General features: G+C 49.6%; 1 protein-coding gene across 1 annotated transcript; it reads left to right on the forward strand.

Moving 5' to 3' along the window:
- Positions 1-8,028: 8,028 nt before the first annotated feature.
- On the forward strand, positions 8,029-18,079 carry OTP (orthopedia homeobox). The gene is made up of 3 exons (XM_037982126.2): positions 8,029-8,229; positions 9,527-9,936; positions 15,996-18,079. Exons 1-3 carry the CDS (start codon positions 8,193-8,195, stop codon positions 16,524-16,526), a joined length of 978 nt encoding a protein of 325 aa, XP_037838054.2. The 5' UTR covers positions 8,029-8,192; the 3' UTR covers positions 16,527-18,079.
- The last annotated feature ends 649 nt before the right edge of the window (positions 18,080-18,728 follow it).

The raw sequence follows: 18,728 nt of genomic DNA on the forward strand, positions 1-18,728 counted from the left end.
TTACAAAAATGGGAACATTCCATGAAGGATATTACATTAACTCTTAACACCTAAGAAAGTTCATTCAAGTTACTTTCTTCCTTGAGATCTCAGGTTTCTGGGTGAGAAGAAAATACATACTGAGAAGGTAAGAGAGGGTGAGAGCCCACCAAAACAAACCGAGCTTCCTCCTGGGTTATCTTTGCCTCCTACAGATACAAATCCTGATGGCCACAGTCTACTGTAGTGGAAAAATTTCAATGCAGGCCATTGTGAGCTCTACCAGGCCAAGCGTCTGTCCCTCTGTTCGTCTCTCACCCCCTCAGTGCCCAACATGTAGTAGATGCTCAGCAAATGTTGGTTGGATGATCAAAGGAAAGTGTGTCAACTGCCTCATTGGTCACCTTGTGTAAATAATGTAAATTTCCTTGTTCCATTGAGAATGGGTCTAAATGATGAAACTGAGTCAAGAAGAGGGCTAACAACTTAATTAGAAATAAATACTGAGGTATCACCACCTCTGGACATTGGGAGCATGCACATGTATACACCGTGATGCAGAGAAGGAATTCATAGGTCGTCCTGGGCCTAATAAGCCAGAAAGGACAGAGGTACCCGTTTAAGAACCTTTGGAATAATTTATTTTAGACTTAAAAAAAAATGTAAAAACAGAGCTGTTGCCTTTTCAGCACTTTAATAAAGTTTGGAAAGACACTTGGAGAGAATGAGAACCCCGGAGGCCCTTCCATGCCGGGACTCCCAGACGCAGTGTCCGCGCGAGCTGACCCGGGGTTTTGGGGTGCCGTGGTGGCACCCCTGCCTCTGAGCACCTGTTTTTGTGACACCCTTTTCCCGATTGAGCTCGCATCTACCCGGGAGGACTTCCACCTACTCCAGAAGTTTCCTGGACTGCCCCTTGGCACCAGGGGCCCCTCCCTCGGGCCGGCTTCTCCAGTGTCCAGGGGCCCAGCAGTTGCTTGTGCCAACCCGGCGACCCAGCCGAGGCGGGGCGGGCCGGGCTGGCGGGGCCCCCTCGCAGCCGCGGCCGCCTGTGTCCCCTGCCAGGTCCGACGGCGCAGGAGGCGCCGGGAGGAGGCCACGCTGCAGGCGCTGCGCCCTCTGGGGGCCGGGCGGGGCGGGCCCGAGTGCCCTCTGGGACCGCGGCACCTCCGGACTGCTGGAAGGCGACGCGGCGGCCACTTCGGGCGGGTGGGCCCGGCCTGCAGAGGAGTTGGGCTATTTTGTAACTGCACCATCCACCCAAGCCTCATTACCACCTCTTAATGAGACCCCTTTACTCCGTGACGTGCAACCGCTCCATCTCATTAAGGAAATCGCTCTTCAATGCTGATTATTTTATTTGCAGCCATAATTATATTTCTTTCGTCTAAATCACGGTTTAATCGAGCCCACATGGAGGGCAGCAGCACTAATTACGGCGGGGGATGCGGCGGCGGTGGCGGCGGCGCGGGCCGGCTGGGGGGTGCGGTAGGGGGTGCCCGGGCGGCGGGCGCGGCCGAGGGGCCCGCGGGCGGGGAGGGGCGCGAGCGGGGGGCGGGGGCCGGGCTCAAACACAACAACTTATTACTTCTAATTCCCCAACTGTCACCAAATCACCTGCACGAAACAAGAATCTAATTTGTTAAGCTGGCATGTCTGCAGATGGAAGATCGATCTTCTCTGTAGATTTCTCTAATTGAGTGAATATAGACGCCCGGAATTAGCCGCACTCGGGCTGCGGGGAGGAGACTAGGGTCTGGGAAGGGAGGGAGAAAAAAGAGGGGGAGGAAGGGAGAAGACATAAGAGAGGGAGGGAAGGAGAAAAAGGGGAGAGAGAAAGAGAAAGGAGAGAAAAGGGGAAAGAGAGACGGGCGGGAGGACGGATGGAAAAGAGAATGAGAGGAAGGAGTGGAGGACGGAAAGGGAGAAAAGGGAGAGAAAGGAGGAAGGAGGAAAAGGAGCAAAGAGAGAAAAGGAAGAGAGAAGAGAAGGGGAAAAGGGAGAGAAAGGGAAGAGGGAAAGGGAAGAGTAAGGGCAGGAGGTGCAAGGAGGAAAAGATAGGGAGATGAAATCCTATTTGAGGAAGGCTTTTCACCCATAGACTCAACCTCCCTCCCTCACACCACCCCCCGAAGCGTAGAGTTGCTGGAGCGGCCGAGCTCCGGCGTTTTGGCAAACCTGGCGCTAACTGCGTGCGAAAAGAAAAAGGTTGGGACGTAGGAGCCGGGCGGGGAGCGAGCGGGGAGTGGGAGAGCGCTGGCAGCTCGAAGAAATGGCTTACAGAATTACATTTGTTTTTCTTGTGATTTTATTAAAAGTCACTCCTCATCTCCAGAATGCGTGAAAATATCTACTTTCCACTCAGATACACCGCATTAACTTGTTGGAGGCGAATTTGTTTGTTTGTCTATTTTATTTATTTGCTAGATAAGATTGATGCAGTCTTATTAGCGCTATATCTAGTTATAGAAAGAGATAAGGATGAGATGTTTTTCTTTTTATTCCAATTACTAGCCTTGTCACCTAACTGAATAACTGATATATGATTATTTATCCTGAGTAAACAGAAATCAGAAAAGCAACGAACTTAACACATGCAAACAAAATCTCCGTGTCACTTATTGTATTCCGTGTGGCTAATTGGGGCCATTAAAATTACGGAGCGAAAGGCAAAAAAAAAAAAAAAAAAAGAGAGAGAGAAGCAAGATGCGCAGTCAGGGGGCGGATACTAATCCGTCATTGTTTTGTGTCGAGCTTTCTGCGTGGAGGGCCGTGGGAGCCAGTAGTAAAAAGGGAAAGATGAGAGAAAAAACAAGCAAGGGATCGGCCCTTGCGCCCACGAAAAGTCAGCCGGGTGGACTGTCTAGTTGAAGTTTGCAAACTCGAATGTGTGGGAAACTGTTTACTGCAGAAAAGAAAAAAAATGTATATGTCGAGCTCGTGTATTGCCAAAGGCTTCTGGGTGGGATAGGAAATGAGACTCTTTGGGGCAGGTTTCTGCCCCTCCGCAGCGCCTGTCACGCCCCCTCCGTGTGAGTGAACAAGCAATGAACACGCACTGCTCGCACAAGCACACACAAGTACACGTGTCATGCACACGCAGCCTGCTCCCAGCGCTTAAAAGAAAGAAAGATCCGAGTGTGGATCCGGAACACTGCTTGGCATTTGGCTCCGAGGCTGGGGATCCTGGGTCCTGTAGGCAGAATTGTTGCAGCCACAAGACCCCCTCAGCGACATCAATCGGACAACTGGCAGAGAGTCTCCTGGAGTCCGTGTGCCCCCAGCCCTGGGAGGCCAGGAAGATGCACATTTGGGCCGGGCCCAGGCCTGTTTGAGAGGGATTAAAGACGCTTCACTTTGCCCTCCAGAGCCCTCTCCCAAAGGCGAGCGGAGGACCCTTTCGCAGTGGCTGGGCAGGGACACTCAGACAAGAATCCTCTTCGGCTTTGGTCTCTATTGCTGAGAACCTCAGGAGAGTTCTTTTATACAGAGAAGCATGAAATGCCTTTTACCCCTTCACAGAGACTTGGCCGCCCTCCCAGATCTCCTTCCTACTCCTCATCCCACCCTCGAAATGACTCCCCCAAAATAAGCCACACACCAAGCAGTCTCAAACTTCAGAGTGGCCAGATGCAGACCACCAACCCCAGTTTGGGACAGGGTCAGGTGGCGAGAATGGAGGCTGGGGGGAGTGTAGGTTCTGGTACCCAGGGCAGGATGTGGGGGAAAAGTGGTCACCATTGTTCTGAGCACAGTGCACTTGAGAGAGTTCTTCTTTTCCTCTAGTATGGGTCCCCACCCTTTATTCTGTTCCATTTCTGAGGTGGGCCTGAGGAACATCTGATTTGCCCCTGCGTTTGGATTGTTACATATCTGGAAAAGTAAACAGCAGTGTGCAAGTCACTTGATTTGTTTTCTGTAAGCAAATAATACCCAAAAGCATGGCTGTAATTTACCACGAATTAAAATTGATTCTTTTCATCAGGCAAGAAAATAGGAAAATGTGAGATCGTTAATTATTGAGGGAGGAGCTCCTCATTAAAGGGAACAATGTTACAATTCAGCATTTAATAGCAGGAATGTGAATAATAACGCGCCATATTTCAGCCCACTGTCTGCAAAGAAAAGAGAGCAGTTTACAAACAACTCAAGCAGCCGAAAGTTACATTTAATAAACCTCCGAGGTTTTTGTAAGTGGAAAAGCAATTAGGGCTCTGGGCATACTACCCAATTCTTCCAACAACACCCGGCATATATTTTTATTCTGTCTGTTTCTGTGTCTACAAAGGATTCACAATGAATGCAGAAATACGATTAGAGAGAAAATCAGAATTACAAATCTAATCAACACAAATTCCTCTGGAAGGCACTAGCTGCCCGGGTCTCCCATCCCACCCCAATTGCCAGTCTAGACATACATTTCTAAGTCTTGATCTGGAACTGGACGGCAAAGCAGGAGTAAAGACACTGATTTGATAGTTGCTGTGCTTGTAATTTACGTTATCAGTCATCAAGGTTTTTTTTTTTTCTTAAATCTCCCAGCAAGCCGACTTTCCTCGCAGCTACAGAGTTCTCTGGCTCGGTCTGGGCGCGCAGGGCGGCTGGAGTCAGGAGCAGATTGCCTGACCTGTGAACGCTCTTTGTGCTTCGTTAGAAAAGAGAAGGGGGGAAAAGGAGAAAGAAAAAAATGACTTCCCTGTGCATCGTCCCTTGGTAGGATCTTGTACAAAATTCAATCTCTATTTTTTATGAGAAGTAAACTGTCTAAATAAATTTTATTAAGGGCAACCAATATATTTTCTGGTAGTTCCCTTTGTTCCACTTCTACGTGTGTGTAACAATCTAAAACCTATTTATTGAGGAAAAATCGCTGGATCCGTCATAGAAAATCCTTTTACTTTGCTTTGAAGTGATTTCTGAAGACATTCTTGTCATTCCGAAGATTTGGGGGCCATTGCGCTAAAGCCTCGCCTTGTTAGGGACTTCAGTTCCCATGATCATGTGGGAAATGCCTTAAATTATCAACAGCAACGGGCCTGACCGGCACTTTCCCGGCTGCCCCAGGAACGTGGGAAGATGACGGGGAATAAAACTCTGGTAAATACATCTCAGGCGCTACCCAGGTGGATTCACATATTGGCCAAAACGAGCTGCCGAGAGGGAACCGGGTGCAGGGGCGAGCTTTTTACGTCCGAACCATTGTGGTTTTCCTCGCCCTGCCTGCTGTCCACCGGCACCCGGCTCCAACTTCAGCCTGCGCCCTCCCGGCTTCGACGCCCCACACTGCCCCCCTCCCACTCTCGAATTTCCCTTTCTTTTTTTTTCTCCCCTTTCCTTTTTCCTTCCCCCCCCCCTCTGAGATGCTTATGCTCTGAAGTCTTGGAAGAAATGATTTAGTTTGTTTATACTGCTATAAAAATCAAGACCAATAGAAAAGTCATAAAATGAAGCGGGCTATCAATCACGCCGCAACATTGTTATTCAGCGGTTACTAACAGAGATGGATAATCCTTTGATTTCGTCCCATTGTTATTACTCTGATGTGTCTTCACATTAACTATTACACATTTATTTATCGACCTGAAAGATACAACAAAACAGAATATACGAGCGAGTGCGTGTGGGAGGACGCTGCACAGCCGGCGCCGTTCCGGGGGCGACTGTGGGATGGGGACACTAGTGCTTGTGTTCACGCACGTGGATTCGCACGGCCCCGCGCCCTTATCCTTGTCTTCCCAGGTCGCGGCCTCTTCTCCCTCCCTCCAGACAGGGTGTGGAGCCAGGTCGTGCGGACCAGGCGGACCTGCCTATTTATGGGAGGAGGGTTCTGGGGCCAGGCCTCCCTGTCTCTTCCTTAGCCACTTTCCCCCGACTTCTGCCCCCTGCGTTCCAGTGTGGACACCCTGCAATCCCCACCCAGGTGGACAGAAACCTCCTGCGAGTCCCTGGACGTGGGCAGGCCGGTGCGTACTCCCGCACCGTTCTGAGCGCACGCCGCCCAGCCCTCGGCTGCTGTCAGGCCTCCTTTTGCTGTGCGCGCCCAGCGCTCTAGCTTCTAGATTTGAGGTTTTGTGAGGTGGCAAAGGAAGCTTTTATTGGGGAAACTTTGTTTGCTTTAGGTCTCGGAATTCTCCTCCCAGGCAAAGCATTTCTCAAAAAGGGCTGCGACCGCTTGCCAAAAACCAACCCTAGCGGCTCCCAGACACGCCACGAGCCTGAGTCCACCGCTCCGGCTCCCAGCCCCACATAGGCCGCGTTGGTAGCAGCTGCAGCGGCCGCTGAAGCCCAGTCGGGCCCAGAGCTTCCGGGGAAGCGGTCTCCGCAGCTCAGAAGAAACTGGTGTGGCCAATACCCTGCATTCACACGTGTGTGCATATGTGCGCGCGCGCACGTGTGTGTGCACGGGAGGAGGCGAACGGGCTGCAGGAGGGAAGGAGGAAACAAAACTGCCCCAGAGTGCGCTTTGCCGCCTCCTTTGTCTCCTTGCTCGGTCTCTGTCACACATGCAGCTGAGGACACACACACACACACACGCGCACACACACAATTCCTCTCGCATCTGCTCTCAGCCAGCGTTTTCAATGTTTTGTGTAAGTCAATTGGACGGCGAACAAAAAAAGCCATTTGCTCAGTATTGTTTAAAACAGACTTCATAGGGCCACCCTTTTGTGGAAGGTTTATTTGCACTAAATGAATAATCTTAATTGCATCACTCTCGAATTAAAAATCAATGTTAATCAAGTTGGGAGTAGTAAATATCAGTTTTCATTGTGACTGGGTAGAGGGCATTTTTCTTGAGTTGCAAATAAAAATACAAGTCAAATAACTTTAAAAGGGCATTATGTTCTGCTACAAATACAATTGAAACGGATTGTTTAGGAGCAGATCAGAAACAGTACAGAATTTTGCACTTAATTTCCTCAGTTATCATTTACAATAAGAACCTCTAGGCTTGACAGCCAAGTCTAAACAGTAGTAAATTAGTACAAATTTATACTGATTTTACTCTAATAATCGTAATAAAAGCTTATAGATTTGGCACTAATTACATAAATGCCTAATGATCTTGAAAATTACTCTGGTTAGAAATATATTACTAATCTAAACTTTGTTGTTGGCTGGCTCTGAAAAATCAGAACATTAGAAATGGTTCGCTTCACTTGTGCAAAGCACTTTAAATTGTTCAAGTAGTTTAACATATTCAAGAGGAAAATAAAGAGCATTTAACTTTATTTACAGCCTTAAGTGGAGTTGGGAGCCGAGCTGAACTTAGAAACTTTGACCAAAAGAGCGAGTTAGGGGCGAGGATACGGGCGTGGGCCAAGCGGAAGAGCAGCATCAGGGAAGAAGCCCGGTGAGAAGGGTGCAGGGCGCTCGAACCCACACTCCGCGAGGGTCCCCGAAGCCGACAGCAGGCGCTGGCGGTGCCAGGGAAGCCGACTCCTCTTTGCCCTCTAGGCCCACAGTGGGGTTGGGGTTCGTATAGGCCCCTGGGTACAGCCAGGGCGCGTGGACCCTAGGCGCAGGCCTGCTGAGCCACGGCAAAGTCCAGGCGCTGTCTGAAGGCCGCGGTGTGCCCTCGTCGCGTCCTGGGCTGGAGGGCTAGTATGAGCGGCAGGCCCAGAGCGCGCAGGTCGGGGCGACTCTCAGGTCACGCCACGGTCACGGCCCACTCTGGTCCCTGCTCTGCCCTTGCCCTAGGAAGATGCTAGCTCAGAGGCACAGAGCTACGCCTTTGAAGCGCGCGGGGCCGGCCAACGGGAAGGAAAGGGGAGCCTGGAGAAAATCGCAGGGAAGAACTAGAGGGAGCCGGGCCCAGAAGCTCAGGGCGAGGCAGAGGCGGCTGACGCTGCTTTAGCTCCTGCTCCGGGCTGGAGCTGCCAGGGCTGCCGCCGCCGCCTCCTTCAGGCGGGCGCAGGCGGGCGGGCGGGCGGAGTGGGGGACTCTCCGGGCGCTGACATTTGCAGGCTGCCCTCCTGATTGGTCCCCTCGCCGAGCTGCTCACGGGTTCATTCAACTGTTAAGCACCTCCCCGTCTCTCTAAAGGACATTATAATGCAAGAAGCCCCCTTTTTAACCACAAACCGAATTTTCTTTCATTTAGGTGATCTATATATATCTATATCGTATAGCTTATAGCTTATATCTATTTTAAATAACTTAAAGCCGCTAAAATTTGGGGGGGAACAGCTTTCGCCCTGGAGCGGTGCGCGATGCTGTCTCACGCCGACCTCCTGGACGCCAGGCTAGGTGAGTGCGCGCCTCTCGCCCGGGCAGCCAGGAGAAGCCGGGGCAGGAAATTGTCAATTTGTTCCTTATTTTACCTTAATGCGACCTAAATGGACTAATTTCTTTAAAAGTAATTGTGCTGCATTAAAGTTTAATTTGATTTAACATCGCCTTTAAAAAAAAAAATCTATGGAATATGTAGATCCAAGAAAGGAGTTGGGGAATGTTGTTACTTTTTGTTTTTCTTATTTTTCTCTTCACCCCTCCCCCACTTTTTTTTTTTTTTTTTTTTTTGAAAGGCGATATACCCCGTGATAATTTGTTAGGAGGTGTTTCTCTCTTTTTTTCTCTCCTGTTTGTTTTGATTTGGGATTTCTTTCTCCTTCCGCCGCCCCCGTTTCTCTCTCCCCACTACCTTCTTCTCTCCTCCTTTTCTAAGTGTGGTGTAATTTGTAAAAAAATCTGGCATAAAGGAGAAGCTGCTGCCATCAAGGCGGATTTGCTAAGTGTGCTGGTTGAGAAGGAGAGACGCTAAATTCAATCTCACAGTCATCCCCCCACCCCCAGCTTCTGCAAGGGATTCGGCGTTGCCAATGGCTGTGAGGAATGCGACTTTTATTTCTCTGGAAAGAAAAGTTGAAATCTCTAAAGTTTGATTCACGGTTGTCCATAGAGTTCACTCGAGCTTCCTTAATGCTATCTGGGTTGCTGGGCTCTGGGTTTCCGGATTGGGAATCTTTGGTGATGGATGTGATTCCATTTTCCAAACACTTTCTCTGATTTGAGGGGGAGGCGGAGCTGATTTGGGTTGATTTCGGGGGGTGGAAAGCTTGAAGGCTTATTCATCTTCCGAAAGTAAGAGGGAATCGGCTGAGGGCCGGAGGTAGAGTTCGTCAGGCTGCCAAAGCGCAGGTGCCGAAGCAACCGAGGAATTGTTTAATTTTCTTTCTGTCCCGCGCACCTCTGTGTTCAAACGTTTGCTCTCGATTTCCTGGGGCGCCTGGGGTACGGTTTATGGAAGGGATTCAGAGGCATGTTTCATTGCCCGGACTGGGAGTGTTTTATTGTGGGACAGACGAAAGCTTGCGCTGTTTACTCCGGGAGCCGGCTGCGGAAAGGGCAAGGGGCCGGGATATGTTATTCCAACCCGGCTGTCCAAATTCTGGGGAACCCAGCGGAGTACCCTGGGAATTTCTTCCTTAGGGCAAGCGTGGGTGCGGAGGGGGCAGAGGACGGGTTGAAGGAAGGCTGCACGGGGTAAACAGCCCCTCCTGGCATCTCCAAGAAAGTAGTGATCGCGATCCCCTTGCCTCCTCAGGTATGAAAGATGCCGCCGAGCTTCTGGGCCACCGGGAGGCGGTGAAGTGTAGGCTGGGCGTGGGGGGCTCCGACCCCGGGGGCCATCCGGGGGACCTGGCGCCCAACTCTGACCCAGTGGAGGGAGCCACTCTGCTGCCCGGGGAGGACATCACCACAGTGGGCTCTACTCCGGCCTCGCTGGCGGTGAGCGCCAAAGACCCGGACAAGCAGCCGGGGCCCCAGGGCGGCCCGAACCCCAGCCAAGCCGGCCAGCAGCAGGGACAACAGAAGCAGAAGCGCCACCGGACGCGCTTCACCCCCGCACAGCTCAACGAGTTGGAGAGGAGCTTCGCCAAGACTCACTACCCCGACATCTTTATGCGTGAGGAGCTGGCACTGCGTATCGGGCTGACCGAGTCCCGAGTACAGGTACGCGGGGCTTGGGCTCTGGGACAGAAGGCAAGGACGGGGCGGGAGGATTTGGGTAAAGGGAGCAGGGTCTTCCTTCCCCTGTCGAGATCCTGGGCTGCGTTCAGGCTGCCTGTGCGTTCCTGTGTCGAGTTATCTCCTTCTCTACCCGGAAACTGGTCCCCATCGCCATCCCCCAATGGACACTCAAGGCCCCTGTCTCCGGCCGGTATAGCGACATCCCGGAAGAAGCTCCTCAAAATCGAAGCCCCGCGTTGTCGGGCTACAGGGTTCGCCTCCTCCGCCTGAGAAGGCAACCTCAGCGCCCCCTGGGCGGCCCAGCCGAGCGAGCCCCTCAACTCCTGCTCGCGTTATTGACAAGTATTACCCCCTAATGAGTTTGAGTTAAGCGTTTGGATGAAAGGAGGAATGCAACAATTATACAGGGAACAAGAGAAAGCAAATAAGGTGAATGGGCGCCTTCTTAAAAAGTGCTACACCCAGGTTTCACGGCGTGGCTTTATTAAGTATCACCCTCCCTCTGCACTCAGGCGAAATATTCCTAGCTTTGATGTTTGCAAGGGGTTTGAACTTTCGTAGTCTACCAGTGCGCTGGGTGAGCCACACAGCCGGTGAGCCCTGTTTTGTTTTGGAGTCCTCTAAGGAAGCTGGGGTGGGGGAGGGGGAATGAAGGCTTTCTGTTGTGGATATCCTGTCTGAAGAAGGGGCATTCAAAACGGGAAAGGTTGACAGGTAGTAGAGGAAATCGTTGCTGACCCCTTATTCTCCTCCAACCACTCTCCAAGCTGTAAATTATATATAACCTAGAAAATCACACCTATAACTTTTCTGAAAACTGGGGAATAAAAGTATAAGTCTAGTGAAACCCAGATTTTTTTTTCTCTCTTTTTGAAAGAATGAAGACAACATATCAAATATTTTATGGACAGGTGCCTGGAGGTGAAATTCCAAGCGCCAGTACTTACCCTTGAGCTATCCAGGGTGCTGAAAAATCTTCCTTTGCCGTCTTGGACGGTGGTATTTTCTGTACGATATCCTGGGTGTCATCAACCTGATCAATTTGTTAAACCAGTGCTACCTACTTTTATAAAATTAACTTTAAGATCTTAGTTACTTTACATATGATCTAAGAAGTAAGCGATGAGAACGTCCACAATCACAGCGTTGAATATTTCTGTCTCAATTCGGCATTTTAAAGACAGTCTAAACGGAAAAAATAGCGCATGCTTCTGCTCTAACAGCAAATGAATATCATTGGGGATTTAAAATGGTCAAATTAATAAAGTAATATTAATTAACATAATAATTAGCATTTTCATTCTATATAAGTCTGGGTGGTTTTTGCTAGTGAAAGGCCTAGACCATGGTCTTTTAAAATTACACACTGAAAGAGTACTAATTGCGTAACTGTAAACATGTATTAGCAATGCTCTTCAAAATTTTTATTTTTCACCTTTTAAAAAATATCTGAAGTTGAGTTTGAACCTTTACATAAATATACAATTTCAATACTTCCATCAACACTGATGACAGTGCTTGCTTGTAGGTTCAATCTCGCAAGTTAGAAATTCATAAATTTGGGGGTTTTGTCTCTTAAGAGAAATACTATCTATTAATTCTTGTTTTAAAGGGGAAAATGCTGTGTCTTAACCTAGACATACTGGCAATTAGTTTAAATTAAAATAGAACTTAGAATCACAAATAAAATATAATTGAACAACTGATTTTATGAAAAAAGAAAACGAGGTCTATTAAACTTTATTAGGTCTTCCAAAGGTTAATGACAGTTCTTCTTTTAACAGAAAAAGTTGTAAATGAAATAAAATATAAGCTATGTAACAGAAATAGTTATTTTCAAAAAGTACACAAAAGAATGTGCAAGAAGAAAGAGACAAAGTACTCTAATTGTTCCAGCATAATGTTCAAGCAAAGATAATAGCTTGAGCCTGCTGATAAACACAATTTAATAGAATGGCAATTTCAATATTTTAAAAAATAATGTTCCATAGTTTAAAAAGTAATCAGATCAACATAACCTTCTTAATTAACTTTTCAAAATGATTAACATTATGTAATGTAATGCAAAAATAATTTATGGAAAATGTATTTACTTCACAATTCACTGTACCATTGCTCCTTGACCAAATTCAAATTAAATAGTAATTGGTTTATGTTCTTATATGATCAGTACTTCATAGTTTTCTGTATAGTTAACAGATTGCCACACATTCTTTTCAGTATGTGGGCCACTGCGCTGATTAAAAATTATCTAAACATTTAATTCATTGCAATTGTATATTTTTAAAGATGCTTTTTGATTCTAGACTAAATTATCCAATACACTTATTTTTATCTTTATTTGGTATATGTCACACTTTTAAGTATTTATTAAAGCATCTCTACTCACATGGAGGCCAATTCCATGTCTGATACCGCTCCTCTTTTCTGGCTAGTGTAATAAAACCATTCCTTTTATAGCATGCCATTATTAGAAACCAATTTCAGAATTATTTATAACCTGGAATGGCTTATTAAGCAGCAATGTGAGAATCATGCAAATTATGTGATCAAATGCAATATAATAAGCATAATCATTAGTCTCTAGCATGGATTAATTAACTTTCAATATTTTATTTACATAAAAACCAAATCAGTGAAATAACTTCTGCACAGTCAGGCTTGCCTTTCAATATTTTATACGAACAAAAATAATGTGCTGTAATTCCATTGACCGTGTCCCCCAGAATGGCCCTGTCACCTGCCACATCTTAATAGGGGGACAAGCTGAGAGTATTTTCTAGTTTTCTAATGGAATGAGAAATTGCATTTTCTTCCTCTCCCAGCACTATTAAAGTGTAATGAATTCGGCCCAGAGTTCACGGCTGGCTGATCGAAATGAACCTGAGATCTAGGCTTTAATACAGCTCCCCAGATTTCCTCCAAAATCTTCACATTAATCATTTGCTGGATTCCAATGAGATCTTCATAAAGCATTTGCTTCAAGGGGGGGAAAAAGTAATACTCTCTCTTTCTCTCCCTCTTTTTTCTATTTCTCAGTCATTTATAGTTGGGGAATTAAACGGGCTATATATTTTAAAATACATTTACAGTATGTCTATATTACTGTAACAGCAGATATCATGAAAGTGGATTTTTAGATTCCAACCTCCATTAGATTCTCACTGTTGTATTAAGCATTTTCCAAGAAGAGCTGCATTTCAAACTGAGTACAAAGTTGGCCCGTGGCTGTGGTTAATATATTTCCTGGAGTTGTCATCTGTGCATTCTAAAAATCTCCCTTAGGTTTTGCCTGCATTTTAATCCGTCATGCTCTAGTTTTCAAGTGGAAACATTCACATTTAAAAAACATATGCATCGTAGCTTGGAACGGAGGTGCTCAGACCCCATGCAGATTTTTTTCCCAGTCCCAGTAAGCCATGAAACATAAAAAAATTTGTAGCCATCATTTGACTACTAACCCTCAAACATAATTGAGCACGATTTTTCGATTATTTCTATAATATTTAGTTCTTTAACAGCTGTTCTTTTCTGCCTGTGCCTGAGCAGATCCTAGATTCAGAAACCATTCTGGTAGTCGCATTTTCTATTGAAATTCTACTGGGCTATCCCTCCCCCTCTTTCTTTTTTCTGCTCCTTCCCTCACACTCCCTCCCCTCAAACAAACATTTTGGGATTCACTGGCACTTGCAGGTTGTTAGGAACCGGTCTTGATTTTTGTAACACACCTTTCAAAACATAATCCGGGTGCGGCGTGTAAGGTATGGGAACCGTTTAGTCACAGACACCGTCCCCGAGTCCAGCCTTGGGTGGGTGCTGCACAGCGACTTGCGGCCTTAGGTCTTCTTGCTGTGCCTTCCTTTCCTCCTGAGAGTTGCTCTCCGCCTAAGACCGCTAACAGCTCAATTGGGTCTCATTGATCCCGTTCACCATCTAGAGCCCTGCTGCCTCATTAATCCGTTGTGCCACCAGCTCAGGGGCTGCAACTGGGAAGAGACGAGACCTGTTTACCCATCGCCGACACTGGGATACGCAGCAGTCTGCAAAATGGGGTAGAAACCACAGGAAGAAAGTGGTAGGCGACGGCGCAGGCACGGTAGAAAGGCGAGGGCCGGCCCCAAGTTGGGGGAGTATTCTAGATGGCAACACCGTTCACACTGGTAAGCGTAGAGTACGTCTACGCTTGCCTGGTCATGAACACACCGCTGAACATTACTGGCTCACCGAGACTGAGGGCAGGTATGTCCATACCCCTGATACTTTAGCTTGCAGAGTAAACACTAAATAGGTTAGATTAATGGATGCACAACGTTTTTTGCCACGGATATGGTGGTCAAATTGCGTTGGCCAAATTCTAAGAGGAAACTCAGTACCTGAGTCGTGTCCCACATCATTTATATTTAGGCAGAGTAAACTCCAGATGACTAGATTTTAAACTGCAAGTCTTCCAAGCAGGCTTGCTGGCAAATTATTATTATTATTATTCTTGTCATTTAAAAAGATCACATTCAAATGGGGGGAGATGAGAGTTATCTATAACTATAACTTGGATTGGCAGCTTATGTGGTATCTTTCAGGCAGAACTCTTCTTCTGTGATAGAGGGCTTGACAAGCCTAGGCAAATTAGCCTGGCAGGGTCTGTAACTCCTGGGCTACTGTTAAAAAAAAAAAAAAAAAAAAAAAGAATAGGAAGGCCGTTTTCATTTGGAGTATATTTTATCAAACTCATTTCTCTGAAAAAGGACGTTTGGGTTTGTCTGAGCAAAATTAAATTTGATTCATACATCTCGTGGTGAAATGTGACATCCTTTAATTGGTATTGGTCCGAAAATTTGTTTTTAGTTTATAGATGAAATGGGGGCGACTTGAGGGCATTGGAGGCCTTGTTACTTGGGACCCTTAGTAAGTTCATGAAAGAAATAGACTTGGCTGGGCGTGGTGGCTCACGCCTGTAATCCTAGCACTTTGGGACGCGGAGGTGGGTGGATCACGAGGTCAGGAGTTCAAGACCAGCCTGGCCAACATGGTGAAACCCTGTCTTTACTAAAAGTACAAAAATTATCTGGGCATGGTGGCGCGTTCCTGTAATCCTAGCTACTCGGGAGGCCGAGGCAGGAGAATTGCTTGAGCCGGGACCCAGGAAGCGGAGGTTGCAGTGAGCCGAGATCGCGCCGCTGCACTCCAGCCTAGGCTACAGAGCGAGACTCCGTCTCAAAAAAACAGAAACAAACAAACAAACAAAAACACACACACACACAAAAAAAACCAGGCTTGAAGGCTCCAGGGGCTCAGTGAGCTGCGGTAACTTGTTCCAGCACACTTGTACAGCCCAGAAAAGGGTGTCCATATAGTGGTTTGGGAATGAGGCACGGAGAGTTGTGGCAGTAGCACCAAGCAGTATGGGAGGAATCGGAAGTCATGGTGGTGACCCAAACAACACTGTAGCTCGTGGCGCGCACTTTCCCACGCAGATCATTGTATTAACCTCTCCGCTCTGTCAACCGTGGCGTTAGGGGTTTTCCTTTGTCTTTCGATTTTGAAACTGACTATGTCATCCACGGCCCGTCATCAATTTCCAAATTTCCAGCGTTTCTGAAAATTCTATAGCCCATCAGTGTTATAAGGCATGCTATTAAGCCACATGGGTACACATGTTTATCTTCATTTGTACACCTGTGGGTCGAGCTTTGACACATGCCTGATTGCAGACCTGTGAATCTGTGCAATGCACAGAATGTGCAGGGGCGTGGTGAAGACTGCACACGTTTGGTGTGTTTGCACAGTGCGTAAACGCTCCGGGGCACGAGCTCTCAGGAGCGCGGGACTCCGCGCTTGGTGGGTGCAGGGGGCGCCAGCTGGCAGGAGTTGGTGGGGAGCCACAGTCTCCGACTGGGTATGGGGGCTTGTCGGGCCGGTGGCACTTGTTCCTCCCGGGGCAGAGCGGCTGTATCCGAGGCGGGTTTCTGGGGCTTAAGCCCCAACTCCCCAGCCGCCGGGCCGGTTAATAGCGCCCTGTCTGTCTCCCGCCCCGCCCGCTCCAGGTCTGGTTCCAGAACCGGCGCGCCAAGTGGAAGAAGCGCAAGAAGACGACCAACGTGTTCCGCGCGCCCGGCACACTGCTCCCCACGCCAGGCCTGCCTCAGTTCCCGTCGGCTGCCGCCGCCGCTGCCGCCGCCATGGGCGACAGCCTGTGCTCTTTCCACGCCAACGACACCCGCTGGGCGGCGGCCGCCATGCCGGGCGTGTCACAGCTGCCTCTGCCGCCGGCGCTGGGCAGGCAGCAGGCCATGGCGCAGTCGCTGTCCCAGTGCAGCCTGGCAGCCGGGCCGCCGCCCAACTCCATGGGCCTGTCCAACAGTCTGGCGGGTTCCAACGGCGCGGGGCTGCAGTCGCACCTCTACCAGCCTGCCTTCCCCGGCATGGTGCCCGCCTCCCTCCCCGGCCCCAGCAACGTCTCCGGTTCGCCCCAGCTCTGCAGCTCCCCGGACAGCAGCGACGTGTGGCGGGGCACGAGCATCGCCTCCCTCCGCCGCAAGGCGCTAGAGCACACAGTTTCTATGAGCTTCACTTAATGCAGCCGCGCCCCGGCCCGCTCCGCCCCCAGCACCGCCCCCGGGGCCGCCCCGAGGCCCATCCGGCGCGCACCCGGACCCCGGCGCCCTGTCCCGTCCCGCCCCGGCCTCCACCCCGTCTCGTTTCGTCCTCGCCTCTCTCCTCCATTCGCTCGGGCTCAACCCAAGCCCCAGCCCGCGAGGCCTCCCCTCCACCTGATTTCGCTCGCCCGCGGTCCCCCGTCTCCCGGCCGCCCCTCTTCCCTTCCCACCCAGCTGCGCCCCCGGCCCAGTCTCCAGCGCCTCAGCCCACCCTTCCCGCCACCCCGGCCTCCCCTCTCGCGCTAGCCGTGCTCGCGCCCTCCTCCCGGCCTTCTGACTGGCGGCGTTCCCACCCACACCCTCGACGCGACGCCTACGACCCCCCTCGCCCGCCGCCTCCCCTCTGGTCCAGTCTTTCCCCACACTTCGCGCCCCTCCTCCCGCGCCCGGCAAAAACCATCCTTCCCGCCATTTTACGTACCAGGGAGTCGACTCAGGATCTGAAATCAGACACCAATGGACTGGTTTGTGGGCAGAAACACACACACTCGCACTCTCGCTCACGCTCAGACGCTACACACGCGCGCGCATAGACACGGTGCACCTAGGTCACACACGGACGTGTTCAAGGGACAGCACAATGTTAGGGATTTTTGTCTTAAAGGAGGACAAGCATCTGCTACCAACCGCCTCATCTGAGGGCCCAACTGATATAATTTGATTTATCCTTGTACTTTCCGAGATCCTGTCTTTCTTTCCTCTCCCACTACCCTACCCTTGCCCAGTCCACCCAGTCACATCCGTGCAGCCCTCTCTTGGCTTGCAAGAGAACGCTTTTATTTTTATTTTATCTTATTTTTATTTTCTTAAGCACAACTGTGTGAGGGTGTAGAAGGGAAGGCTTCTCAGGAGTAACGTGACAGTGGATTGGGTGGCTGGAGTAGACTAAAGCAGTCATGTGATGAGGAAGAAGTGATCTGACCCATTTTGATAAGTCTTTATAAGGAAGAATAAAATAGACGTGTAAGCAAAATTTTCTTTTGTAAAAGCAAAAGCCACATCTCTTTTCTGGATCCTTCAGGACTGGGGTTTGTTTGCTTCCTTTTCGGTTTCTCTCTCCTCGCTGCTCTGTGCCCTTGGTTGTTTTGTGGTGGTCCTGTCGTCCCTCGTGCCCCTCGGCCACCTGCTGGCCGCCGATGGGGGCACTCGGACATCTACAACCCTGCAACTTTGTACAGAGAAACACAATCAGCTCTTTCTGCATGTGCTGGTCAAATCCAAACCCAGAGAACAGAAGCGCTTTCTAAGAATGAACAAACATGTGAAATAGGATGTTTTGTGTAGATAAAGCATTCTTGTTACATACTGGTCAATTTGTGATATGTTTTAACTTAATGTCTGTGCTTATTTATGGAATTCGGTTTTCTTAATAAATGTTTGAGCTAATATAAAGCATATTATTTGACTTTTCCGGACAAGTTTATATCAAGTTAAATGTAAATGGATAAAATAAAATCATTTTCAGTATGTGATACAGAGAATGATGGGTTTTGGTGTGACCTTGAACGGCGGGAGGGTTCTCCTGGGGGGAGGGGAGGGGCCAGTCTTGGGAATGGTTATATTAGCTGCAGTTGGCTGGGTCCCGGCGTCCGGGACGCGTGGGCCCTTCGCCCTGCACCGGGCTTGGGTTCGGTTTCTGGGCTGCACGGTGAGGTCTCCGCGACGGGGCGGCATGCTGGCGGCGTGTTGGGGCGCCGCTAACGCCCCACGCGAGCTCTCAGCCTCCCGAGTCTTCCGGGCCAACCCAGGTTTCCGAAGCCCAGGTGGAGCTCCGAGCGTCGCTGCCGGCGCGAAAGGCAGGGCGCGAGAGTTTCTCGGATGAACGGTGTCCCTGGGGCAGTGGCGCAGAGGGCGCCCCTCGCGGGCTGCGTGCGCGTGATGGGGAGGCGGTGGGTGCGAGGGGACCACAATTGGCACCCTCGGCTTTCCGAGCCTGGAGCTCTGCTCTCCGGCGCCGCCCCAGCCGCGTCGGGCCCCAGGTACGCAGTGGAAGCGAGGCCGCGGCTCTTGCCTCCCCCGAGGCCTAGGCCTCCTTGGGGCTTTCCTTAAGGCAACGGCGCCCCTTCACGTCCCCAGACCCGGGCTCCGCTTCAGATACCCGGGGCCTCACAAGTAACGGGC

The sequence above is a fragment of the Chlorocebus sabaeus genome, chromosome 4 (genome assembly GCF_047675955.1).
Source record: "Chlorocebus sabaeus isolate Y175 chromosome 4, mChlSab1.0.hap1, whole genome shotgun sequence".
In the NCBI taxonomy this organism is placed as follows: domain Eukaryota; kingdom Metazoa; phylum Chordata; class Mammalia; order Primates; family Cercopithecidae; genus Chlorocebus; species Chlorocebus sabaeus.

Coding starts and splice junctions, on each gene's coding strand:
- OTP (XM_037982126.2), top strand. CDS start 8,193: ATGCTGTCTCACGCCGACCTCCTGGACGCCAGGCTAG. Junction 8,230..9,526: donor CCTCCTGGACGCCAGGCTAG/GTGAGTGCGCGC, acceptor TTGCCTCCTCAG/GTATGAAAGATGCCGCCGAG. Junction 9,937..15,995: donor TGACCGAGTCCCGAGTACAG/GTACGCGGGGCT, acceptor CGCCCGCTCCAG/GTCTGGTTCCAGAACCGGCG.